Here is a 27,315-nt window from a genome sequence, read left to right as displayed (position 1 = left end):
ATGCAGGTAGTTATACAAATACAGCCTTCCTAGTTTGTACAGTGGAGATATAAGGGGAAAGTTCTGATAATCAACAATACAGGTATGCCATTTTGGAAAAGTCCAAACAACAACCTGGACTCCATTTTGGCTGCCCTTCTCCTTCTGACCCTGAGGGCATTTTCCCACTCTTTTGATATTTTTGGCAGGAAAGCTAGACAGACACATGACCTAGGTTCTGCCCAGGCAGTAACAGCTTATTTAAGCACTGCCTCAAAGGTTTCAAGGGGCTTCCCTTCTCGGTGAAGGGGGTGGGTGGGAGAGTCCAGAGCTAGAGGTGTACGCCAGCACCATGCATATAGGTTTCAGTTGAGGAAGGATGAGCTTACCTGAACGAAGGGGTGTGCTACCAGCTGCCACCCCTTCCCCCCATCACCGAGGAAATACACACACCCACGACAACACAGTGAGGGGAGTGGGCCGACCATCGCTGGAGCAGAACTGACACAGCCTGATTGCTCTTTACCTGTGATACCATCTGGAGACAAGATCCAGAGCTGTCCCACTGCTGTGAGGATCCTCAAGCTTCAGGGATAGGTTATGGTTTCATAATCCTCCATTTCTTTATTTGGGTCCTGTCTTGGGGAAGGGAACTCACCCAAGTAGCAGTGAGCACACCACCTTTTGTTACTTACCTTCAGTTATGGGGGTCCTTGTTATACCCACGTTCTTTATCCTTTGGTTTACTTTTCATTTACTTTATTTGAACTGTTAAATAAATGTCCTGTTTGTTAGCACCCACGTTCTACTTGGTTTTATTTCTCCTAAGGGGCTGAGACAAGCCCTAATGACATAAGAGGGAAGGGAGACGTTCCTTTAGGCTGATTCCGTTTTTGGCCAGACATACCAATCAACAGGGTTAGTTGTTCAAATAGTTTTAGATCTGTAATCAGCTAGCAGTTCTCTGGGAGTACGGGTGGTGACAAAGACTTCTGAATTGGCCCCGGTCAAAAATTATTGCCCACCTCTGGGCAAGAGGTACAATGGTGGAGATGGAGCAAGGATGGAGCTTTGGGAAGGTGTGGGGCAGGGGCAGGGGCAGAGTAGAAACAGGGCAGGGTCTGCAGTGTAGGTGTTGTCCTGGGTCTGCACCCCATTAGGGATGGCCTTGGTAACAATATCCAGGAGCAGTGAGATGTTGTAGATTATTTGAAAAGACAAATCGTCAATTTCTAACACTACCCTAAAACAGAGGTAATTCTTGAGGACTTCCCTTTTTATATTGTGCCTCTACATTGACTTTTCTTTGGAGAAGTCTGTTCTTATATTGCTGTGAACCAGCTCTCAAATCCAGTCACATCCAGCTCATATTTATAGTGGTAGGGCTAATGGCTGAGAGTCAGGCTTGCCAAGCTGAAGTAGCAGAAGTGGCACTCTTTTTTGTGTCATTTCAGCTCCCAGCTTCCGTTTAACAACCGTTACCATGACAAAGCCAAGTTTATCTAGAGTAGGGGTCGGCAACCTCCGGCACGCATGCCACTTATTGCACGCAAGCCGATTTTCAGCAGCACGCATGAGGGAGCTCAGTCCTGCCCCTCTTCTCTTGCTCAGCCTCTGGAGAGCGCTCCCTCCTCCATGCAGCAGGTTAGGCTGTGGTGGGAGGAGGCAGTGCTGGGACTGAGACTCCTCAGCAGCACCTTAGCCGGGACCAGAGGTGCTTCTGCCACGGCCACGTGGTCCAGGGACAGCCCAGAATTGCATGGCAGTAGCAGTGGGGCCTCCAGGGTTGGCCCTGGACCACATGGGCCCTGGCAGTGGCAGTGGGGCCTCCCTTCGGGGTGGTCCAGGACAGCATGCACATGGCTGCTGCTGCAAGGGGGTGCAAAGCCAGGTAAGGTTCCCCTCTTGCCCAGACCCTCCCCCCCACCCTAATCTCCTCACTCCCCTCTCCCACCGAGACTCTGCACCCCTCAACTTGCTCTGACACCCTCCCTTGTTCCTGCACCCTTCCTCCTGGCCAGACACCACATCCTACTCCGGAATCTACCTTTGCTGCTGCATCCTCTTTCCTGGCCACACACTACCCCCTCCCTTTCTCCTGCCCCCTCCACCTGGCCAGACACCCTACTCCCAGCCTGTTTCTGCACCCTCCCAGATCCTGCATCCCATCCCTATCCTACTTGCTGGCAACACTGTCTCTCAAACTGTACCCCTCATTTTTGTCCTTACCCCAGAGTCGAAGGGGGTCCATAAAATCCACTAACTCCAGAACCCCAGAAAAGTAAAACTGGTCTATTGGAAGCCCTGAACCTCAGTCCCTCGCCCTTCCCGTTCCTTCACCCCATGAGGCTGGGGCACCAGAGCAGTGAGGTGTCTCAGTTGGGGGCCACATCAGGGAGGGTTGGGTGGATTGGGAGGAAGTTTTTTTTTTTGCTTCTCACTTGTGTGGTCTCCAACTGACTTTTCTGAGAGTCAGTGATCTCCGACCCCAAAAAGCAGAATTATCATTGACTTTAAAAAGTCTCACCGGAACTCGGACCCGTACATAGAGGTCAATAAGTCAGGTCTCAGCACTCCATCTCTGTAAGGTTGCTGACCCCTGGTCTAGAGAAATTCTTTACAGAGAGCTTCTAAGAAATATAACTGATCTACCAGGAAAACCTTCTGGCACTCTTTCTGGGGAGTCCAATGTGCAGTACTAAGACACTTGTAATACTATTGGCTTTACATTCTTTGATTATATACAGAGGAAATTAATCCCTTTTTATTATCAAGAGCTATTTTTTTCACATCACTACTCGATGTGGAAAACATGAAGCCAGAAAGTGTAATAAAATTCAATATTAATATAGCAACAGACAGTACATAGCCAGTGGGATCTACATATATAGAATGTTGTACATGCTACCAGAATACAAATGATCTATCTGTTGCAAAAAGGTTGACTTCAGCTCTTTAACTCTGTTAGATACTATGACAAGTAACATCAAGCAAGGAGAATGGCTGATTGCGTGTAACCCATGAGTGATTCTGAATATGTGGAATGTCTATAAACTAGTCCAGGATTCCCTGGAAGGACATATTAATCTAAGTACAAAATGTATTAAACTGAAACATTATAGAACATAGCTGTGAGGGCATTTTTATGGTATGTGTGTATGATGATGGTTATGCCATTTGTACAGATAAGACTTGTTAAATAAATGCCACATGTAGATAAAATAATCACGGAATAAATTTCTTTATTTCTGTAATCCTAGAGTGAACTGCATTTATTTTCACCTTTTGATTAATTTATCTGCATTTTGCCCAGAAATCCATCTCTACCAGGATTACCACATTTTAACACACTGTGAATATCTTGCGAAAAGCTGTCATTTTAAAAAAATGTTTTGTTCAGGTAAAAATAGGCCTTCAAAAATGCCAATAACCAGTCCTGAATCAATGAGAAATTTAAATTCCAATCTCTCACAGTCCAAAATGCACTTGTTTCATCTTTCCACAGAGAGAGATCTTAGCTTTCCAAATGAGATATAGCAATATCTCTAGGCCTGGCAGCACATGAGATATTGTACCTCACAACTGCAACAACTTTATAAATAAAAAGCCTATTTTAGATCCATTTTAGCATAGATTCTAGTCTATGCTTCATGGTTTTCAGTGGACTTACGGTTGATTTTATACGGTATCATGTCAGAATCAAGTCCATTGTATTTAAGATAGAGGGATTAAAAATTAGTAATAACTATTATATAACAATCTAAAACTTTTATAATAGCATTTCTGTAAAATATATGGCATAGATAACACATTTAGTGCATTGTGGTAAAATGATTTTATTAGTGTTTTTTTGCACTGAGCTACCTAAATCATTCACAGTTTCACCAGTCATAAGTAATATTGGTCATTCTATCTATACAAATGCCAGTAAAACACTTACACTTGCCATATCATTTTTATTCTGTATCTAAATCACACTTTGGAAAACAAAGGAATAGTTACAATTTGCCGGGTACGAGGAATAAAACAGTCTTGATAGTGCATACAAATAAAGAAAGCCCTTGAAGAATCGAGGTGACTTGCCAAATTGTTCCTTTCAACAAAGAGTAACTGGACATCTCCCACATTACCTCCAGCTGCAAAAGCAACCTACGTAGCACAACAGAAAACTCTCTCTTTAACTAATCAGTCTTGACAATACATGGAAGTAACAGCATGATTCACTGTTCTAATGTAATGGTATTTTAAAAAAGAAATAAAATCTGAACACCCATCCTCACTAATTTTTCGTGTAGTTTTCCAGTTTGGAATTAGCACATTATATTTTGAATGAAGGTGTAGAAAGTTTGCTTAACAGTTTGAGATAAGTTTTACTTCTTGGTTTATCTCTCTTCCCTTTCCTCTTCTGCGCCCTCCATGTGAAATCCATGTGCAGAATGAATTTTGTGATGATTTAATATATGAAAGCAATTCCGCACATGGACGTAAAAAATGAGAGGGAATGCTCCTCCCACACATACACTTGTGCTCGTGTATACGAATCTCAGTTTTTCAAATGTTTCTGAATCAATGACAGTCAGGATCCCCAGCTTGTACAATGCTGAAAGATTTAAATTAGTGAAATACTCCACATTTTCCAAAGCATTACAATCAGAAAACCATTTAGGCTATGATTATATGCTTTGTGAACCATGTTTAACTTTATCAGAGTGCTGCAAACTCTGTGTAAGTGATTTATCTTGAAGGATATCAGGGGCTGACTTGTTTAGTTGTGCGTGGATATAGTATAGAGTGATGACAGAGCACTATGTGCAACAACTGTGCTGTCGCCTATTAAAACCTTACTCAAACTGTGAAGTGCTTTAGTAAGTTCAGCATTAGCCCAAAGCTCCAAACCTTACCTTTTTTTCAACTCTGTTTTGCTCTCATTAAAGGAATTCACTGCAATACTACAAACCAATTTGTATGATGTATTTATATTTTAAAACCTTCAGGTACAAATCTAAAATCTTTTTTATGTTTTCCAGTGAAAAAATAGAATATGAATTATTCTAATATTCATAAAAATCCCAAAGTTCACATAAACTTAAGGTAAATTCTTATCTCCTTGTCTACATAAAACATTTTTTCCTGTCAGACAACAGAATGACATCATCTTGACATCAACGTCAACAGGCTCCACCCTTGCACTGGCTGCCTACCCTGAACACTGTTCGGAGACTGGCAAAGCCACCTGGCAGACCAGCCTGGGCAGATTCCACCTCCCAAGAGTCCTGTCTACTCAGCTCTGGCCACAGCCTTTCAGGTGGCCTTTCCTCCATCCCAGAGGGCTGCTTCAGCTGTTTCAGCAGGTGCAAGGCCCAGGACACGGCCCACTCACACCAGGAACGAAGTTAGAATCTGGTCAGGCCTGTCCCACCTGGCCCGGCCCACATTGGAAACACAGCAGGAGAACTGGGGGAATGCCATGCCACAGGTCTCCCCCTGAGCTAGCAGCTCCATCATGTGCTAGTGACCCAGGGCCAGGCCCCTGGCTCAGGTGCACTCTCTTGGGCCTGCCATGAGCTGGGCAGGTCTTGGCCACACTCCACACCCAGCACTTAGGGGATGGCACAATTATGCTGCACCCCGGCCACCTCCCTAGCTCTCCAGAGCAGCTTCTCTGTGTTCTGAAGCCCTGGGCTCACTACAGAGCAAAGCTGCCCCAGAGGCTGTTCACGTGGCATTACAAAAACCCCAACAGGCCCATTTGGAAAGGCTGGGCTGAGCTCAAGCTCGTAGCTTGACAAAACCGTTTCTTCGCTCCTGCCCCTCCACCCAGCCCCCTCACAGGCCAGCTCCAGATTAGATTCCTCCTGCTCCCACCGCAATAGAGAGCTCACGCTGGCACTCCAACCTCGCACCTCCCCCCCCCCCACCCCAGTGAGGTTGAAGCACCAGCTTCCTGCAGTGGAGGGTAGAAAGCCTCAAGGCTCCCTGTGCGCTACCGTTTCCCTTCCCCCTTTCCTAGCTGGGGGAACAGCAGTGCTCTAGCCAGATCACTCATATCCCCCTATGCTGGGACCCCACACCCCAGCTCCCTCACTCATCACCCTACTGAGACCTCGCACCCCCAGCCCCATCACTCACCCCTCCCACTGAGACCCACCACCCCCAGCCCACTTTTGCCCCTCCTCCCCCAGGCAGACACCTACCCTCAACCTGCTCCTGCCCCTCCCCCCCGGCCAGACACCCACCCTCAGAGAGAGGGGGGTTGGCAAGCATAGCAAGCAGCCCCCTAGTAATAGACAAATCTTAAAACCTAGTACAAGACATGTTCATTTTATGAATAAATGTCAGAAACTCAAACCCTACAACATAGCAGAAAGGAACATTTTAGAGCTCCAGTAATGTGACACAGTTTTCATCCAGAAACTCTATTTTTATTATAATTGTGCTACTGAATACATATTGTACTAACCCTGAGAGTTAGGGACCCTTTCTCATGAGACAGACCTTTCTTCCAGACAGAAAAAAACACTTTTAGTTCTCCACAGCCACCATCAAAGCAGAAATGGGTTTCAAAATACCATGAAATTATATATAATTTTTAAATGTCCTCTTTGTGCCTTTATAATTTGTTTCACAAAAGACTACTTTTCCACAGATGGCAAATTAAGACAAGTATATTTTTATTTTGCTCTTAAAACCAGAGGTGTACCTTTGACAGGGGAGGATGCGCCTGTGGTAATTAGCTTCAGATTTTCACGCAAAAAGTTGCGCTGGCGAACTGTGGCTGACCTCAGATAACCACTCCTAGAAACTACTTTTGCTGACGCGGTAGGGGGCGTAGTCTGTGGAGGCAGCCCATTGATCTCATAGGTCCATTGCATTGATGCTGTCTGAAACCAGAGAGGAAAAATCTGATATAAAATAGTCATGGCCTAATACCTTGAAACATGCAATAGCTACTTAACACAGTGCTTTAATTAGAAAGCTCTTTTGTAGTTCTCCATGTAGGGTGCCTGAAAGTCACAAAACCAGAACTGCACCCATAGAGAAAAAACATTATCATGCAAATCTAGGAAAAGCATTTTATTTTATGAACTAAGGGCAATGCACTAAAAAAGACACACAGCCTAGCCCTCTAGGTGATCTAAGCATTTCTTTTTATAGTGAACAATAGTCATGTATGTTGTTTTGAAAGAGTTCTTTCACAGTATGATGTAAATGAAAGGAATGCATAGGTTGCTAGGTTTATTTATACACTAGAATTTAATTTCCACTCTTGTAGTAAATAGTATTCTAAGTTCGGATTACTTGATTTGGACAAGATAGTTAACACAACTACAGAAATAAGACTCAAGGTATGGAAAGTGGAACTATGGATTCATATTGCAATTCTAGTTTTTGGAATCGTGACACGCACAGAATATGATATTTTATACCTCCTTCATGTATATTTCTGTGTACATCAGTGACCCAACCAGGCACCATCTAGCTGTGTAATGTACATTTCTGTTTTTAATCAGCAGTCATCTCCTGTATTGCTTGCGTTTATTAAGGCAATATGGTTCCTGCTGTCATATGCTATATATTTGAGACCGTGTGAGTGTCTATCTGTCCATCTGTCTGTTTATTTATGAACTTCTCCTAAATGGTAAGAGCTAGGACCACCAAATTCAGTGTACAGCTCCCTCTTACCATAACTTAAAGCAAGGTAAGGGTGTGGCTGTGCCAGGAAAATGGGATATGCCTGGAATGGGATTGTGTCTCAGCAGGCAAGTGAAAGAGCCTGACTGGGAGTGCCTCCTTCCCCCTCCCCCCCCACCATCTAGGACTGTCCCAGCCCTGAGCTTCTCACCCCCATAGGTGCCCTTTAGCAAGGGTAGAGGGGGAAGGTGAAACTCCCCACCTGATTCTTACACAAAGATTGCTGGCTGTTTCCGTTTGTCAGGGAGGGAGGGGAAAATGCAGTTTGCTGCAATCCTCATTCTGGCTTGAGGACATAGAGGAGCAGATGAACCTGGACCTACCCCAGCCAGGGGCATTCACCCCTCCCCGGCTGTGCCAGTTGGAGCTGCAGTGGCCATAGAAAGACACTTCTTACCTGGACCCAAGTTGCTGCAGTGAGAGAGGGCTGGGGTTGTACTCTTGCCCTGTGGCAGCCTGCATATTGAACCCCTCATCCCCAGTCCCATCACAGAGCAGTGAGTTAAATGAAGAAAATAAAAAATTAGTTTAGTTGTGTTAAGGACCTGAGCATTGCGGGGTCAATCTTGTAGTACTCTATTTAGAGATTTTGGTGTGGTGAGGGTCATTTAATGCTGCTTGGATATGCTCAGACAGCACTGATCACGTATTTAGTAATTTCATAGATGCATTTCAAAGCTTCAGTGCTGTCTGTTATCGCATATGTGTCTGTGTTTGTCAAGGCAGGATTATGATTGCAGTCATTTCCTGTGTTTGTAGCTAGGCAATTCCTTGCAGTCATTTCTTCAATATCAGAGCTTTAGCTGCTTTCATTTATAGAGGCTCTTACATCTCTGAATCACTTTAGGACTGTCCCCTCTGCCATTATCTCTCTGTGTGTGTCCGAGTGGTAAGGATCTTTCAATCATTTCCTCTGCAACTAATTGTAAATTCATTGATCTATAAGTTTCAGTTTGCTTTTTGCCTGTAAGAAACTCAGGCCTGGATTACTACAAAATGTCCTAATTGTGAGGCCTTCTAACGGGGTTAGAATTGTGTGACCAAGGTCTGTATCAGGCCAAAAGAATGACTTACTGAGGATCATTGTCTCCCAACCGCATGCAAATGATAGTATCCCTTTCTCTCTCTTTTGTGATCTATGGCTGCAGTAACATCTACATAGCTGCTTTGGGGTAAATAGAAAAAGGAGCAGCAGTAATCTGGGATACTAATATGCATCTTTCCCCTACACCTTCCCCGCAAAAGAAAAAACAAGACAATATAGAATCCTCTTCTCTCTCCCACTGCAAGTCACAAGGGTTTTATTACTATAGGTAATTAGCATTTATATAGTACTTTATGAATTTACTATGTTGAACAAGCATTAAATGATCCTTACCACACCATTTAGATTTTTATATGTAAATGCTGATGTCCCCCAACAGACACAAACTGATGAAAAAAGAAATTTGCACTGATAACAAAGTTAAGATACAGAGTGGCAGAGTAAGAAAAATGCTGCTTGAGAACTTAAACTTCGATAAGGTGGGTGAAGAAATCTTTTGTTATGATCTCTTAAATTTCTTTTGGTTTAAAAATACTTCTGTTATATATCTAGATGTGCTTTTGACAAGTTGTATTTTAATATTTTAACTTTTTGGGTATGGCTGTTGTCTGACACTCCCCATAATTTCCCACAACTCAGAAAGTTTAAAAAAATAAAAATAAAAAAATGCTGTAATGTTGTGCAACTGTGAACATTAAAAATAAAGGAAAATCCTTTAAAATATCAATATTGCCCACTGAAGTTATTGAAAAATAAAAAATGAATTATCAAGATATTTATAAATAGTATTATCCATTTACAACTGGTGGGAAAATGAGGACTAAGTAGACTGAATTCGCTAAGGGATCGATCTAGGGAGGCTAATGAGGGTGACCGGAATTGCAAAACAAGCCCGGGATTTAAATATCCCGCGCTTGATTTGCATGTTCCCAGCCGGTCGCCATTTTAGAATTGACTAGCCTGAAGTAACTGCCCGCGTCTACACGTGGCAGTGAAACAGGATTCCAATTTAAAGCCCTAACTCGAATTAGCTGGTATTCCTCCTGCAATGAGGTTTACCAGCTAATTCGAATTAGGGGCTTTAAATTGGAATCCCGTTACACTGCTGCGTGTAGACGCGGGCAGTTACTTCGGGCTAGTCAATTTCTAAAATGGCGACCGGCTGGGAACATGCAAATCAAGCATGGGATATTTAAATCCCCAGCTTGATTTGCAATTCCAGTCACCCTCATTAGCCTCCCTAGATCGATCTAGAGGGTTACTGTAGACGTACCCTAAGAAACTGAGCAGTTCAGTGTCAGATTCAGGTTTAGAACTCAAGTGTTACTCACAATTTTATGTTGAATCCATCATACTATGCTCCTTGTAGGACAGCCTACTTAATTAGTTGGATATCCTATTCAGTCCTCCTACTATGGGAAGTCTTCCTACTATGGGAAGATTTTTGACAGCTGTATAGTGTCTATACTCCAGGACTGGGCATGCTTCCTCTCCTTAGATCTGAGTAGTGTTCCTCAACCTGAATTTGACCCAAACTATTAATAGTGCTCTAACCCACCAACAAATCCCTCAGACCAAACATGGACCATCCAATACATATGTGACCAAACATCACAGAGTATGAAATGTTAATTTCCATAATTATTTAATTAATATGACCTGGGTAAAGCACTTCAAAATAAACTAAAAGGAGTAGTATGTTTTCTCTATCTTTAATTTCCACTACAAGAATCCCATGTTTGCAAGATGAGATGAACTTGAGTGGAGAAAAAAAAGGGGAAGGGGGACCCTTACAAGAAGGGAGAGGGAGAAAAAAAATTACTTGTCAATTGTTGTCCCAATGTGAATTAGGTTAATTCAGTGTACTGAAAGTGTTCTATACTTAGCTTTTGATGTCAGTAGGGTGCTGAATGTCAGGAAACCTGGTGTTATAATATGTTAACCAGTTCAAGTCTTTGTTCAGGCCAAGGAAGACGGTGTCAAATTTGCATAGGAAATTCTGCACTTTCTCTTTGTAGTTGGCTTGTAACATTCCTTTATAGAAGAATGGCTACATTTGGCTGACATTTATTATATGGTTGCACAGCCCAACCTGGTTGTGACTTCTAGATGCTACTGCAATATAAAATAGTTAATGATAATGCCCCTCCTTTTTATGAAATTAATCTCCAAAATTAGACAAGGAGTTTAAATGGGAATGTTTCATTTGTGGTCAAAAGCGTGACTCTCACCAACAGAAGGCATTCCTAACAAAGGTATTACCTCACCCAGCTTGAATCACTGAGAGAGGCAGCAGCCTCTCCTACTGAGCCTTTAATATCAGACTACCTTTCCATTTATAGGGAATATTTTTTAAATTGTCTGTCTTTAAAATGAGCATGCTTGTCTTTTGGGGTGTTAAATTAATTGTCCTGTGCTAAACAGAATTACTCTGCAAAAGTCATGATATTTCTTACATTTTATTTTGGTATTTGTAACCAAATAGTCTTATTAGATCATTCATCATGCATGCATTTTTTTTAAATCATGTTACTAATATATGAATAAAAATCTAATTTTATAGTGAGTGTTACTACCATGTATAATAAAACTGAGTAATCAATCCTTATCCTAAACTTTATTTAATACTATACATTGATGGACCTGCCTTCATTTTCTGGGAAGATAAATGCAGTTAAGAGTAGGTGCTGACAAAAGCCAGCACCAGGCTTGTATGTCCAAAGATAAAACTGTAATTTTTAAACATAATTTTTAATCTGTGGTTAGCTAATTGCCTTATTAACTCTGGCAGAAGGTGAAATGGTTTGTCTTTCTTCGGTATGTCAGATCTACAATTTAGTTGGAAGAAAGTTTAACTTCAGGATCATATTCATTGTGTGCATGATTCATTGAACACTTCAAGGCTGGAAAAAAGATCTGATAGGCTAGAGCTACTAAAATTCACACTGAGGTATAAAGTTACTAAGAAATCACTCCTGCTCATAAAATCCATATGGGATGTAATTTTACCATCTGCAGTATTCTTATCTTGTTTTGGGGGGGGTGATTAAATCAAGCTGGTAGACTGTGTCATCAATCAGTTATATTACCCAGCAGTTTTTAAGCAAACTCAGTCGCCTTGTGTTTTTGATATTTTATCATTACGTATGCATGTTTATATTCATTTCTGCTGTATTGTAACTAAGTACATCATCCATTGTGCTCCTTTTTCGTACGTGCTCTCTACTAATGTGCAGTTAACAAAATGGCAGTTACATAGCTATAGCAGATTTTAAGTCAATAAAAAACCATTGAATCATGTTCCTTCTTCTGAGTTTCATCTTATTTAAGATAGGAAGAAATTTACGGTCTGAGGATTTGGGATGAATCTATGGTAATGTACTGAAACAAAATATTCTTTAAGGATTCTTGTAGTCCATTGGGAATAAAAAAGTCATGATTTAGAATTATGAAGACTATGACCAAAACCAATTGCTTTCTCAGTGGACTGTCATGATGAGCTTTCCCTTTAGTTGTAGCTAATTTATAATCTGTACTAATGGTATAAAATTCCTGTCATTAACCTAGGACTGAAGTAAATATTTCTTCCTGTGAAATTAGGTTCTTAAAAGAGAGGTCCTTCTTTAGATGCAGAGATTGCTGAAGGGGCAATTGCTGTTCTTTCCAAGACTGCAAATTATACTGTACAACTACAAACATCATTTGTTTAGTGTAGTAAGACGACCTGGAATTCAGCTGACCAATCTTTAAAATAGGTTATCTCCAGAGCTTCTTGGTGGGTGAGGGAGTGAGCAGGTTTCAGGGGGTCTTACAAGTATGACCAGCATTAGACTTGCTGGGGCTTAGGGCAGAAAGTTGAAGCATCTCTGCACGGGGCTGAACCCTGAGCCCCACCATGCTACCTAGGGTAAAACCAAAGCTTGAGCAACTTAGCTTCACAGAAGACCCTGTGATATGGGGTACCAAGCAATTTAGTACCCCTCCCATGCTGGTCCTAGCTTTCATATGCAGAAAACCATATTTGTTTGGGAAAGGGGAGCTCAGAAAGAAAAAAGTTGAAAACCTCTGTTTTAAAAGAAATGCATCATGCAAACACACATTATAAGAACATAACATAAGAATGGCCATACTGAATCAGACCAAAGGTCCATCTAGCCCAGTATCCTGTCTGCCGACAGTAGCCAGTGCCAGCTGCCCCAGAGGGGGTGGACTGAAGACAATGATCAAGCAATTTGTCTCCTGCCATCCTTCTCCAGCCTTTGACAAATAGAGGCCAGGGACACCATTCCTTACCCCCTGACTAATAGCCTTTTACGGACCTAATCTCCGTGAATTTATCTAGCTCTTTTTAAAACTCTGTTATAGTCCTAGCCTTCACAGCCTCCTCTGGCAAGGAGTTCCACAGATTGACTGTGCACTGTGTGAAGAACTTTCTTTTATTAGTTTTAAACCTGCTACCCATTAATTTCATTTGTTGTCCTCTAGTTCTTATATTATGGGAACAAGTACATAACTTTTTTTTATTCACCCTCTCCATACCACTCATGATTTTATATATCTCTGTCATATCCCCCCTCGGTCTCCTCTTTTCTAAACTGAAAAGTCTTAGTCTCTTTAGCCTCTTTTCATATGGGACCCGTTCCAAACCCCTAATTATTTTAGTTGCTCTTTTCTGAACCTTTTCTAATACCAAAAGATCTTTTTTGAGGTGAGGAGACCACATTTGTACACTGTATTCAAGATGTGGGTGTACTATAGTTTTATACAGGGGCAGTAAGATATTCTTTATCTTATTTTCTATCCCTTTTTTAATAATTCCTAGCATCCTATTTGCTTTTTTGACTGCCACTGCACACTGCATAGACATTTTCAGAGAACTATCCACAATAACTCCAAGATCTCTTTCCAGTATGTCCCTTCTGGCTCAGGGTGTATGTTATAGTTACCCAGATTGCACCATACTATTAATTACACTTTTAATAATTATGAATAACTGTTATTCTTTCACAGAAGTCATGGATTCCGTGACTTTCCACAAAATCTGTCAGGGACGGCCCTAGACTGGCTACCAGCAATTGGCGCCCTAGGCAAACCATGCAATCAGCGCCCCCACCTCCAAACCCCTCAATGATATTGCGCCACCATTTGGTGCCCCATTTAACTTGGCGCCCTAGGCAACCGCCTAGTTCGCCTATATGGATGGGCCACTTCTGTCTGTGACTTCCTTGATGGTTGGTGCAACTGACTATAGGGTCACTTGAGCATGTGTCCAGTTGACCTAGCTGCTGCTGAAGCAACCTGAGGCAAGCTGTCCCAGCAATGCCTCAGGCCAGTCGCACCCACGACTGGTCAGGAGTCCTGGGCAGTTGGCTCTGGTGACCACCTCAGTGGCAGTCAACGTGGCTGATCCTATGGACTGCCTGAGCAGCAGTCCTGGTAGCAGCCCTGAGGAGTGCCTGAGCTGCCATACTTGTGGCTGTCCCAGGGTCAGTTGTACTGGCTGGTGCTCAGATAGCAGCTAGCTCTGGGGACCACCGGAACAGGGGCTGGTGTGGCTGGTTCTGGGGTGCATGTGAGCAGCAATGGCCCCAGGGGGACCCAGAGACTCTCTGGAGAGCAGTCCCTGGGAGCAGTAGCTGGGAGGAGCAGCAGCTGGGGGGCGGGCAGTCAGCCCCTGGATTGGGGTAGGCCTCCAGAGTGGTGGGGCTTCAGAAGTAGACAGTCATGGATATTTATGGTAAAAGTCAAGGACAGATCATAGCCCATGAATTTGTATTTACCACCCATGATCTCTCCATGAGATTCACCAAAAATACCCTGGACTAAATTTTAGCCTTAATTATGAATATTCTAATCCTCATAGCAACTGCAGATTGGCCCATTTGGCCAAGTTTAGATCCCAATCAAAGAGGTTAAACACATTCAAACTCTGGATTTTTGGTCAGACTCTTTTCAGAGCGAGAGACTCAAGCGTGAAATGTTTGGGGTATGAGGTTTAGACAGAGGGTTATTTTAAATTAAGTCTCAATTTAAATTCTTCTTTACTGAAGGAATAATGGAAACTTGCACCCTTTCTCTTCATGTTACAATGATGAAACATAATGAGGTACTATATAACAACCTGTTGAGAATATAATACTCATACGCATTAATGGAATTCTAAAAAAAAAAAGCACATTGCTATAGATTGGGGTACTGTATTATAGATACAAAGGAATGTCTTCCTGAAAATAAGAGGCAGGGGTCTTTGAGAAAGATATATTTTAAAAAATCTGTGATCAATGCAATGTTTGTATGGTCTCTTTCATATTTATTTTATTGTTTTTGATAACATGGGTTAGAAGTACTACAGCATTTCACATTTTTTTTTAGTTTTCATGGAGCACTATGCATATCAAAATGTCATGTTTCACTACAGCACCAATTGAAAACTGGAACTGTTTACTGAAGTAGCTCACACTCTGCCTTCTGTGGGGACAGGATGGATATTAATAGCAGTGATAGTGGGAGGTTTTCAGGTGGCAATGAGGGGAATGGAATGGAGGAGAGGTGTACAGTATCTTATTTTAAAAACACAAATTATAAAACTGCTGCAGATGAGCCTACTGTTACTTTGCTCATATGTTGCTGCTCTTTAATTGTTGTGACTACTTAAATCGTAAATTGATCATGGCAGAGAATGTTTCTTCTATTCTGTGAGGCTCCTATCAGACTTTGGATGTATTAAATAACCGACCTGAGTAGTAGACTTTCTGTACTGTAACTCCTTGCAGCTACTGTATGTTCCAGTATCACGCTATCAGATAACAGATTTCATGAAGTTTATAAGTTTATCATGAGTGCAAGGTGGCACAGTTCTAATCAATGAATCCTCATAGGGCAATAAGTTGCCACTGCAGCTTTTCTGTACTTTTCCCAGATTTATTTTTAACATTGTTCATAGAATAGAAAGCAGCTGGATTTAAGCAAATTCTCCCACCTGCAGTTCTTGCAGTATAATGTTTAGAGCAGAACCACTGGGTTAAAGACACCTGGAAAATGGAGGCTGAACAAAGAGCCGTTGAGCTCCCTCTTCAGCACAGGCAGTTTCTTTCTCTGGGTTGGACGGAATTTGTAAGGTTTCCCCCCTCTTGGCTGGGGGAGGAGGGATGAAACCAGCACACACCACTTCTGGCTGGGGAGCAGGAAGGGAAGCACCTACTGCTATGCTGCTCATACTCTGCTAGCTCTAGCTGTCTTGGGGTGGCAGACCCAGCATCTTCATCTCTTAGCTGTAAGTTGCTGCCCCATGCATAGGAGTAGGAACACATAACCCAGTTGTGCTTATCTTTAAGATGTAATACAATCACAATACAATATTTATTCTTTTTTGGTGGAGAAGGGGGGTCTCAACTGCTGCCTAATTGGTTGTTTCTGATTTCATGTGGTGTCCAATTGACCAGTCAGGGTATGTCTACACTACCCCGCTAGTTCGAACTAGCGGGGTATTGTAGGCATACCGCAATTGCAAATGAAGCCCGGGATTTGAATTTCCCGGGCTTCATTTGCATAAGATGGGCGCCGCCATTTTTAAATCCCGGCTTATGATTTTAAATCATTCCATGAGGAATAACGGTAGTTCGAACTAGGAAGCCTAGTTCGAACTACCTAGTTCGTGCCGCATGTAGCCACGCAGCACGGGGTTCGAACCAGCCGGGATTTAAAAATGGCGGCGCCCAGCTTATGCAAATGAAGCCCGGGAAATTCAAATCCCGGGCTTCATTTGCAAGTGCGGTATGCATACATTACCCTCCTAGTTTGAACTGTTTGACTAGTTTGACTTACCCCCTGTCTGTAAGTCTGGTGTTCATATCTTTGAGGTTCTACTGTAATTTGGATGCTCAAACTACGCTATGATGTGGGCCAAATGCAGCAAGTCAGAATCCAGCAGTTGATTTTGAAAACCTGTGATAATACAAGCCACAAGTCTGAGACTAGGAATAAAGTCAAACACACCTTGCATTGTGAATCAAAATCGGGTGGATTAAAAACTTGATGTTTTTATACTGATCTGATGCGGAAAGGCCAGGTCAACGTTTTCACCCAATATTAACACTGCTGCAGGGTAAACTTCAAAAGAACTGCATAAAATAGGACAAACAATTATAGGATGAAATCTAGAAGGGAGAAGTTCAGCCTTGAAATTTGGAAGAATAGTAATTACTTAATGGAAAAGATCAACCAAGGCAGCTGAAAGTGCTGCAAAGATGGCCACATCACAGTTGAAATATTTCCCTCTACCCTCAGATTCTGTGAAATGCATGAGAAAAAAAAGTGCCATTGTTAAAAATATGAAAACAATGCTATTGACAAATTACATATCTTAATGATTCTCATTTTCTTTTTATAAAAAACCCCCAAACATCTAAACTCCATCACCCCCCATTCCTGCCCATAATCTGGCCTATTCTGTTTTTTAAATCTGAAGGTGTATATGTGAGAGGCAGAAATGATGACAATTGAGCAGGAGGAATGTAATGTTTAAAATCTGCTGTTACTACTACTAAGTGCTGAAATTAGATTAATTAAAATGGGTCAGATTCTGGCCCATAATATGGCCTGGAGGTTGCTCTGATACAGGTAGAAATCTCTCAGTGAGGTCGAACTGACCGAGTGAGACCATTAAAAGCCAGAGGGATTTCTCTGAATTCACACCGTTGCAATGGAAAGCTGACTTATACTACATGGCTACGTCTACACTGGCCCCTTTTCCGGAAGGGGCATGTTAATTTCAGCTATCGTAATAGGGAAATCCGCGGGGGATTTAAATATCCCCCGCGGCATTTAAATAAAAATGTCCGCCGCTTTTTTCCAGCTTTTAGAAAAGTGCCCTTTTCTTCAAAGTAGGAATAAGATCCTCCGGAAAAGGGCCGGAAAAAAGCAGCGGACATTTTTATTTAAATGCCGCGGGGGATATTTAAATCCCCCACGGATTTCCCTATTACGATAGCTGAAATTAACATGCCCCTTCCGGAAAAGGGGCCAGTGTAGACGTAGCCCATATGTATTTAACAATTTACTCTGTGTTTTGGGCAAATCTACTGTATGTCTTTTTCTGTGAATAGCTGTTAAACTGTCACAAAGTACTAAGTTGTGCTGGAAAAAAGTGTCAGTCCATGAAGAAAGGTATCTAATGTGTGATGGGTATCTGCACATATAAATATCCCAGCTACTATGCACAAAGGAAGGAAGAAAGGACATGGGAGAAGCCACTAATCAAAATAAACACTAATCTTGTTTGTCTACTGCTATGAATTAACTCAAAATCTGCTAAAAAATGGTAAGTGATCAATGTAGAAGGAAAAGCACCTACATACTGAGAACAATGCGTATGTGTATATTTTTGAGGTGCTATCTTATGTGAGAGAGTGTAATTTTCTATTTAGAAATGCATGTCTGTGCATACAAGCTTATTAGAGCTCCACCTGGTCACCGTGACTTCCACATTGCATCATCCATTTCCAGCATGGCATAACTAATGGCTTTGATGTGCTACCTTTTACAGGCCAAGCTGGTGATTATGTAGGAGTGAGAGTACAGAAGCCTGAATTCTGGAAAGCTTGATAACAGTACCTGCAATCTGGTTGACTTGGACACATTTAATCACCCAACATTTAGTTTGGCATCTATTTAGAATATCTCTAGTGTGCTCATCCATGAATTCCAAAACAAGCCTTTGACTAAGCTTGACACAGAGCAGGGCCTGGCTAGGAAAGCAAAAGTTACTGTATGCCAGCTATACGTACCTCATGGCTGCCCTAACTTGTGCTAAGCAGCACTGCACACACTCAGATTTAAGCTCACACCTTCATTCTGAGTACACATAAATCAACCTGAGTTGTAAGTCAGCACTCGGATTCTAAGGCTGTGCAAGAGAGGGTGAGTCAAAGCCTGAGTCCTGCTGTGATGCTGGTCCAACCCCTGTCATTTTATGGTGTGCACACAGCTCAAGCTGCAGACCTGAATTGGGAGTTCTGAATAGCGCAGTATGGCAATGTTCACATGGCTGTGTGACCTAGGTTCAGCAATTGTAAATCCAGGTGCACAATGCAGTGTGGCCCCTCAAGCAAGGCCTTGGAAGTGATGAATCCACATACTTGGGACCCGCCAACCCAGGCTTATAGTGCAATATAGACAGGTATCCCATGAAGCCTTTCTGGCAGCCGAGGACCGCTAGGGTACAAAGACACTCGAGCCATGTTGCCTACATGAGCTATGTTTTCCTTACATTGAGAACATCTGGTTGGCACAAAGCTAAGATGGCTGCTTTGTATCAGCAGACTGACACAAAGCAGTGACGAGGTGGCCAGAATCTAGCTCTCAACTATTTAAACCTAACAAACAGAGGGAATGTAAAATTCTCTGACATTTCTGCTGGTGCTTATGTAAAAAAAAATCTACAATTTTCTTCAGTAAATTTTTATTAAGACAGTCACCAACTATCCTGATAAGAGCTATTGTGTTTATAAAGGCTCCTAGATGCACTGAATATTTATAGTGAAACAATTATTTAAAATATTCTTTATGACCTATGTCAGTATATTTCTCATTTTAAGCTGAATTTGATTTAGAAGTTCTCTTTCAGGACTACTGAAACAACTGTGATTGGTTTATTCTTTGGGCATTTTATCTTTTTTTTAAATTTTGTTTTTTGATCTACAGAAATGTACAAAAGCACGTTATTTGTATGAGTTTTACTGATTTAAAAAATTCCTAGCAGCTCTTAAAGCAATCCTTCAATAAGAACTGTTTAATATATTTTTTCTCCAAACAACACTTCCAAATAACAATGTAGAAATGAAAATTAAAGACTTTTTCAGTGCTTCAGCAAAGTAGTTAGTTTTTTGCTACCAGTAAATGAAACAAACAACCAGCAATTTTCTTTAGATTCTTTGCATCCTTAAAGACTAAGGACCTGATTTGCACAAAAAGTCAATGAAGTTTCATTATTTCAGTATATTGTTGTTAATAAAATGTACATGTTAAATTCTAGTAAAGACAAGCCTGAGTCTCTTACACTAATAACCAATTCTGCATTGAGTTTCTCAGCAGGGCAGCTAACACAACAAATTTGCGTGTACAAAGCTTGGCTTTAATGTCTTCAGCAAATGAGAAAAAGATGACTATAGGATTTCTTTCTCCCCTCCAACCTTCCATTTCATTTTGCAATACAACTGTAATGGCCACCATAAAATGAAGTATGAACTTATACTGTCATCTCTGCAGCTTTACAGCCTAATTATCACAGCTCATTGAAGCACACAAAAAATAGCAGTCTTGCTAGTCAACTATTTATAGAATTTAATAAAAAAGTGTTAATAGTCTGACTTTACACCCACAAAAACAAGGGCATGTTACAGTGAAGATGCAGTAATCCTTGCCTACAGTAACATAGAATAGAGGTGATACTGAAAAAGAATGAAAGCAGAAGGCATTTTCTCACTATTTCTAAAAATAGTCCAAAACCACAGCTAAAGTCAGTGTATCAGATTAGAAAAAATATATGCTAGAGGAATTATGTAACCTTAGGTATAACAAATTGTATTTCACTATACTCATGGGGGGAGGGGGGGCATGTGTGTGCAGGTGTGTATGTGTACTAAGCTTTCATAGGGACAGTAGTGCTGGGCACTGTACTGTAATCAGGCCCGCTAACAGGGGGGAAAGGAGGCAACACCACCAGACTCTTTAAATAGCTGCTGGATCTCTGCATGGCATGCTCCGGGCAGCACTGAGCACTGCCTGGGCTAGGTGGTATGGAGGCTGCCTGGGGGAAGCGAGCCCCCAACCCCACTCCTCCTGCCTGAGGCCCTGCCCCTCCCAGGGGTACAGAGCATCCCCTTCCCCCTACATACACACCCCTTGCCCAAGGAACTAGGAGGGGAAGGCATTTTCATCACTCTATGGTTGCCAACTATCTATTGGCACAAAACTGAACCTTGCTTTGCCCTAAACCCGCCCCCGCTTCTCTGAGGCCCTGCCCCTGCTTATGCTATACATCCTCCCACTCCCCACTCTCTCACTCATTTTCACCAGGCTAGCTCAGGGGGCTGGAGTGTGGGAGCTCTGGCTTGGAGTGCAGACTCTGGGGTGTGGCTGGGAATGAGGGGCTCAGAGTGTGAGGGGGGTTCCAGGTTGAGGCAGTGGGTTGAGTTGCGAAAGGGGATGAGAGCTCTGTCTGCGGGTGGAGGCTCTAAGATTGGGCCAAGGATGAGGGGTTTGGGGTATAGAAGGGTGATTTGGCATGGGACTTGAGGAGTTCAGAGTGCAGAAGAGGGATTAGGGACAGGGGGTTACGGCATAGAGGGTATTGGGTGCAGACTCCAGATGGAGTATACTTCAAGCATCTCCTAAAAGAAGTGGCACGTCCCTTCTCTGGCTCCTACTTGGAGGTGTGGCCAGATGTCTGTGCATTTCCCTTTCCAAAGGCACTGGCGCCAGCCCCACTGCTCCCATTGGCCATGGTTCCCAGCGAATGGGAGCAGCGCTTGGAGTATAGGTAGCATATAAAGTCTCCTGATTTGCCCCCTATTTGTAGGAGCTGGGGGGGGGGGAAATCAGACAGCTAATCACCCTCACTATGGCTACGTCTACACTGGCATGATTTTCCGGAAATGCTTTTAATAGAAAAGTTTTCCGTTAAAAGCATTTTCAGAAAAGCGCGTCTAGATTGGCAGGGCGCTTTTCCGCAAAAGCACTTTTTGCGGAAAAGCGTCCATGGCCAATCTAGACACGCTTTTCCGCAAAAAAGCCCCAATCGCCATTTTCGCGATCGGGGCTTTTTTGCGGAAAACAAATCTCTGCTGTCTACACTGTCCCTTTTGCGCAAAAGATTTTCGGAAAAAGACTTTTGCCTGAACGGGAGCAGCATAGTATTTCCGCAAAAGCACTGACAATCTTACATGAGATCGTCAGTGCTTTTGTGGAAATTCAAGCGGCCAGTGTAGACAGCTGGCAAGTTTTTCCGGAAAAGCAACTGCTTTTCCGGAAAAAGTGGCCAGTCTAGACACAGCCTATGAGTTTGTCTATACTGTACTCAGAAAGTGCAGCTGCAGCAGGTGTAAGCATGCCCAAGTCAGCTAAAAGTAGTAGTGTAAGCGGAGTAGGACGGGCTAGCTGCCTGAGTACATATCCCCAGTCCTGAGAGGGGCAGTACCTTAGGGTATGTCTACACTACAAAGTTAATTCAAACTAACAGACGTTAGTTCGAATTAACTTTGATAGGCGCTACACATACAAACCGCTAGTTCGAACTTAATTCAAACTAGCGGAGCGCTTAATTCGAACTAGGTAAACCTCATTCTACGAGGACTAACGCCTAGTTCGAATTAAGCAGTTTGAATTAAGGGCTGAATTAATTCGAACTAGTGGGAGGCTCCACTTAGGAAGGAACAATCAGTTCCATACATACAAGATGGGAAGCGACTGTCTAGGAAGGAGCATGGCGGAAAGGGATCTAGGGGTCATAGTGGACCACAAGTTGAATATGAGTCAACAGTGTGATGCTGTTGCAAAAAAAGCAAATATGATTCTAGGTTGTATCAACAGGTGTGTTATAAGCAAAACTCGTGAAGTCATTCTGCCGCTCTACTCTGCACTAGTTAGGCCTCAGCTGGAGTACTGTGTCCAGTTCTGGGCGCCATATTTCAAGAAAGATGTGGAGAAATTGGAAAGGGTACAGAGAAGAGCGACAAGAATGATTAAAGGTCTAGAGAACATGACCTATGAAGCCAGGCTTCATGAACTGGGCTTGTTTAGTTTGGAAAAAAGAAGATTAAGGGGGGACATGATAGCGGTTTTCAAATATCTAAAAGGGTGTCACAAGGAGGAAGGAGAAAATTTGTTCCTCTTGGTTTCTGAGGACAGGACAAGGAGTAATGGGCTTAAAGTGCAGCAGGGGAGGTTTAGATTGGACATTAGGAAAAAATTCCTAACTGTCAGGGTGGTCAAATATTGGAATAAATTGCCAAGGGAGGTGGTGGAATCTCCCTCTCTGGAGATATTTAAGAACAGGTTAGATAGACATCTGTCAGGAATGGTGTAGGTGGAGCTTGGTCCTGCCTTGAGGGCGGGGGGCTGGACTCGATGACCTCTTGAGGTCCCTTCCAGTCCTATTATTCTATGATTCTATCCCAGAATAGCCAGTAGACTGGGGGGTTGGTGCTATTTATTACAGCTACAACAAAAAGTATTCACCTCATGGGTTCTGGTTATTCTGGTATTGACAACTTCCTTGATTCTGAATGTACCAGACCCATCCAGCTAAAATTCATGGCAACTCTAGCAAATATACTTTGTCTATGCTAGCTCTTCATCAATTTGAAATTTGTTTTAAAATGACTACATGACCAAGAGCTTTTTGTCCAGGAGTAAAGAGTTCAAGGCCAGATTCGTGTCTAAAGGAAAAATTTTTTGGAGAAATTAAGTGAAAGTGTTGAGGCAGTCACTGCTCAAATTCTTGTAATTCTCTGTGTGATTATTGAGGTAAAAAGTTTGATACTACTTTGTTGAGGTACAGCTTGATTAATAGTGAGAAATAAGGTTCACACAAATATATTTTATTTTGGAGTTATTTTCAGTGGGAAAGGAACTTGTTATATAGATGCTGACATTGCTGCAGTTTAAGATCTTTGACACTGAGTTCTTGTTATTATTTAATCCCAGACCAAAAAAACCCAACAAAAAACGTAATAGATTTATTTCACAATACATACCAAAAGAGTTACAGAAACACACACACAGAGAAAGAGAGAGATAAGGATGTTGTAATTATCCTAAGGTCAATTATTTTAAGCCCAAAAAATTCAGACTAAAGGATACACATGAAAAAGTAAAACAAGTTAAAACATATACCCAATTCAGGTATGCAAAAACCTTAACTCTGCTCTGTCAGGATGCCATGCAATAACCATGTCACTGGAATTATGGCATTGGTCCCAAATTAGATTGAACTGATTTTTGAAAACTCATTTTCTTCATATTTTATTTCCTCTCCTGGTGTCCCTACATGGGGTATGTCTAGAGTGCACCCCTCCGTTGGCAGAGGGATGCAGATTAGGCAGGTCAACATTGCAAATGAGGCAGGGATTTAAATATCCCGTGCCTAATTTGCATAAAATGGCCACCACGTTTTGCCAACTCAGCACTTTGTCAGGAGGCATAAGGGATCTGTCAAAAAAGGCTTTCTTTCTCGACAGAACCCCCTCTAGACTGCTGCTTTTTGCTGACAAAGTGCTGAGTTAGCAAAATGTGGTGGCCATTTTTATGCAACTTAGGCACAGGATATTTAAATCCCTGCCTCATTTGCAATGTTGACCTGCCTAATCTGCATCCCTCTGCCAACAGAGAGATGCAGTCTAGACATACCCATACATGGAGTTTACGTCTGAATGTAGATTTGTCAGAGAATTTCCTGTATTTATATAAATTTAAAACATGAGCACTAACTCTAAACAAGAAACCCTCAAAATAATACTACCATGTAACATTTTGAATTTTTTAAGATGTGATATCAAATTGAAGTAACTTTCTTTTATTTTTATGGGCATATTCTTTGGTGGACCAAAGTAGCCTAAGCAAATGGGTCATTTAACCAGGATTCTCAATGGCTGTGTCTCAGAGCAGTGCAAAGACATTGAAATATACTGGTGCATCTGGTCCCTAATTTATAATTGGCTTACTAGTTTCAAGGACCCTTCTTTTTGTGAAAAAGGGCACCATGTGAGGAGGAGGAGGCAGGGAAAACCCAGCATCTGAGTCTCAGTGTCTAAACTGTAAAAGGGACCCTCTGAGTTCCTGACACAGGTCTCCCAGCACTGAAGCACTAGAAGATTTACCCAGCTTTGCTCAAGTCCTTAACTCAAATAAGTTTTGTATTTCTTCATTTAAATCATTATTCTGAGCTGGAGCTGCTCTATGGAGAGGGGACAACCCCAGCCCTCTCTCACCACAGCAGTGTGGGGCCAGGTAAGACATGCCTGTCCAAGGCGGCTGTACCTGTAGTGGGTGGATTCAGGGGAGGGGTGCATGTCTCCTGGCTGGGGGACAGACAGACACAGAAGCAAACTGAAATATACAGTAGATAGCTGTCCCTTTCTCCACTCCTACCCTCTGCTGCCCCAATGGGCTTATAGCTCTCCCAGTCCCATCTCTGGCCCCTTGATGCCCCCTATGGTCATACTACAATATAACTCCCTCTTACCAGACCCTTCCCTTTCCATTTTATGAGAATCAATCAAATTCCAGGCACATCCCTTTGTCTTGGCACAACCAAACCCTTATCTTATTTTAAGTTATGACAAGAGGAAGCTGCATACTTAATTTGGTCATAGCTCTTACCGTTTAAGAAGGGTTCCTCAGCAAAAGGACTCAGATGGACAGACAGACACACATTTCTAAAATATATAGTAAGAAGATGAGGAGCCTTTCCATTGCCATTGCTGAGTCTATCATGAAGCCATGAAACCTTCACAGAGCAATGATAGTGAAGTTAGTCTACCAATGGGGAATCCTGATAGGTTTTAAGTCTCCCTCATAATAGTGGGCCCTTGCAACCAAGAGAACTGGTGCATGCAAATTAGTTGAATAGGAAGGAGGGTGATTGGTAAAGAGTTACCTTTGAAGTCTCCATAGCCCTCACTTAATTTACACAAGCTTGTCTGCAATTTATATAGTCATAGCAATTAGATACAACAATCATTAATAACCTATCTGAATTATACCCAAGTTTCTGCAAATTCATCCAATATGTAAGATTTCAGTTCACTTTAATTATATGAAAAGTTTGCCTCTGTGTTCTTGCATAGTTAAGATCATTTGGGAAAAAGAAGAGCCCGAGCCAGATGTTAAATTTGTAAAGGACCCAGTTTAATTAATTTTAACTTTATGAACTAATTCACAGATTTACCAGTAAATTCTCTGAACATTAATTCTGTACTTGAAAAGTAAATGCTGTAGGTTTGAGAACAATACACTGAATTTTTCCTATAAATCAAAATGATTGAATTCCAGATTTAAGTGCAAAATGGAATTCAAGCCAGCACCTGCATATTTTATTATTATTATTATATTCCTGATGCCTAGAGGCCAAATTAGTCAGCGGTCCTTTGTACCAGATGCTGTACAGATACATCATAAAAAAGGTCAAAGAACTCATTGATTTCAGTGGAGCAAAACTTGGCCCCAAAATGCTTGAGCCTAGAAGTATTAATAGCCCCTCCACACACTCGTTGACCTCGCCAAACTAGGTGGGACCTTTAGGTCCTGATTCTGGAACATGATGTGTAAATGGACCTCTACACCTTGCTGCACAGAGTTCAAAGGTTCCAATCCACCTATGTGGACCACAGTTTAAAGATTGGGACCTTAATGAAAGATGTTTCTGTTTGGTAATTAAGGGGTTATAACAATTGCCAGTGGATCACTATGGAGTTTTGTTTTAAAGTAGTTACCATATTTAAGTTAAAAATAAGATTCTTAAATGAACTTTTAAAAACAATTAGTCAAAGAATAGCAATAAATAGTCATGTGTGCATGCCCACTCCCCCAGCTCGTTACATAAATAACTGATCACATGGAGATCATGTATAAGATCAAGGTACCAAATAAGGAACCTTTGGAAAATAGTCTAGTAGATTAGGAAGCTAATAGTAAGAGCTAAATGCATTGCTGATGCAGCTCCACTGCAGAGAAGATGTTAAACCAAAGATGAATCTGGCCTGATACTTTTTTAATGCAAAAATGACTAAAACGTTCCAACATTATATTTGAATTTTCTGACCTCTGTCAATTTGTGGCACATAACAAATTAATTAAATCTCATTAAATATAAAAGAATCTAGAGAACTAATTTGGTCAAAATTCCGTTTTCTTTACAAAAGAACAAGAGAGATAAGTGTCACTATTCTGTTTACATGAATGACTCAAATTCCTAATCAGGACAAAGGAAACTAGGATAATGGATCTAGGGGCCTTGACATTTTCAAAAATTTCATATTTTTATTTACCATTTCCAAGTTGACTCAGACAGATCAAATTAAAGCGAACTGGAGTAATTATCTTAACCAATATACATCTTTTTTCCAGTAATTTGCCTCTCAGTTTGTTTTAAGCATCTTATTTTCAATCTTTGTTGTTTAATTAGCTTGTGATTTAGTAGCCTAGTAGTGCCAGCTGTTGGTAAGGAGTTTCAAGACACTATTTCTGGGAATATGAGAAAACTTCAGATATTTGTTCCTACACATGAACTTAGGCCCTTTTTATCCTTTGTGAAGTCTCTATCTTTATAACAAAATGTCTAGATTGTCACTTCTGTCTGAATTGGTGTGAACTGATGGAAACAGGAAGAATCATGAGCCCTTTTTGTTTAGACTATCATCATGTTTGCTGACCGGGTCATTAGAACTCCGGTTGGCAGCACAGCACGGCTAAGGCAGACTCAGCCTACCCTGGCTCCTTGTGGCTCCTGGAAGTGGCTGGCATGTCTGGCCCCTCAATACAGGGAGGCCAGAGAGGCTTTCTGTGCTGCTCCCGCCCTCCCCCAAATGCTGGTTCTGTAACTC

The 27,315-nt window shown here is 41.9% G+C and overlaps 1 protein-coding gene across 1 annotated transcript in view; it reads right to left on the bottom strand.

Moving 5' to 3' along the window:
• Positions 1–6,235: 6,235 nt before the first annotated feature.
• Positions 6,236–27,315, bottom strand: part of CFAP47 (cilia and flagella associated protein 47) — a 651,639-nt gene continuing 630,559 nt past the window's right edge. The window contains exon 64 of the mRNA XM_075913261.2: positions 6,236–6,860. Within this exon, the coding sequence (XP_075769376.2) occupies positions 6,651–6,860 (210 nt within the window). The 3' untranslated portion in view covers positions 6,236–6,650. The remainder of the gene's footprint in view (positions 6,861–27,315) is intronic.

The sequence above is a fragment of the Pelodiscus sinensis genome, chromosome 1, assembly GCF_052426305.1.
Source record: "Pelodiscus sinensis isolate ZL-2025 chromosome 1, ASM5242630v1, whole genome shotgun sequence".
Classification (NCBI taxonomy): domain Eukaryota; kingdom Metazoa; phylum Chordata; order Testudines; family Trionychidae; genus Pelodiscus; species Pelodiscus sinensis.
Note: the sequence above shows the minus strand (reverse complement) of the source record. Positions and strands in the feature narration are given on the sequence as shown.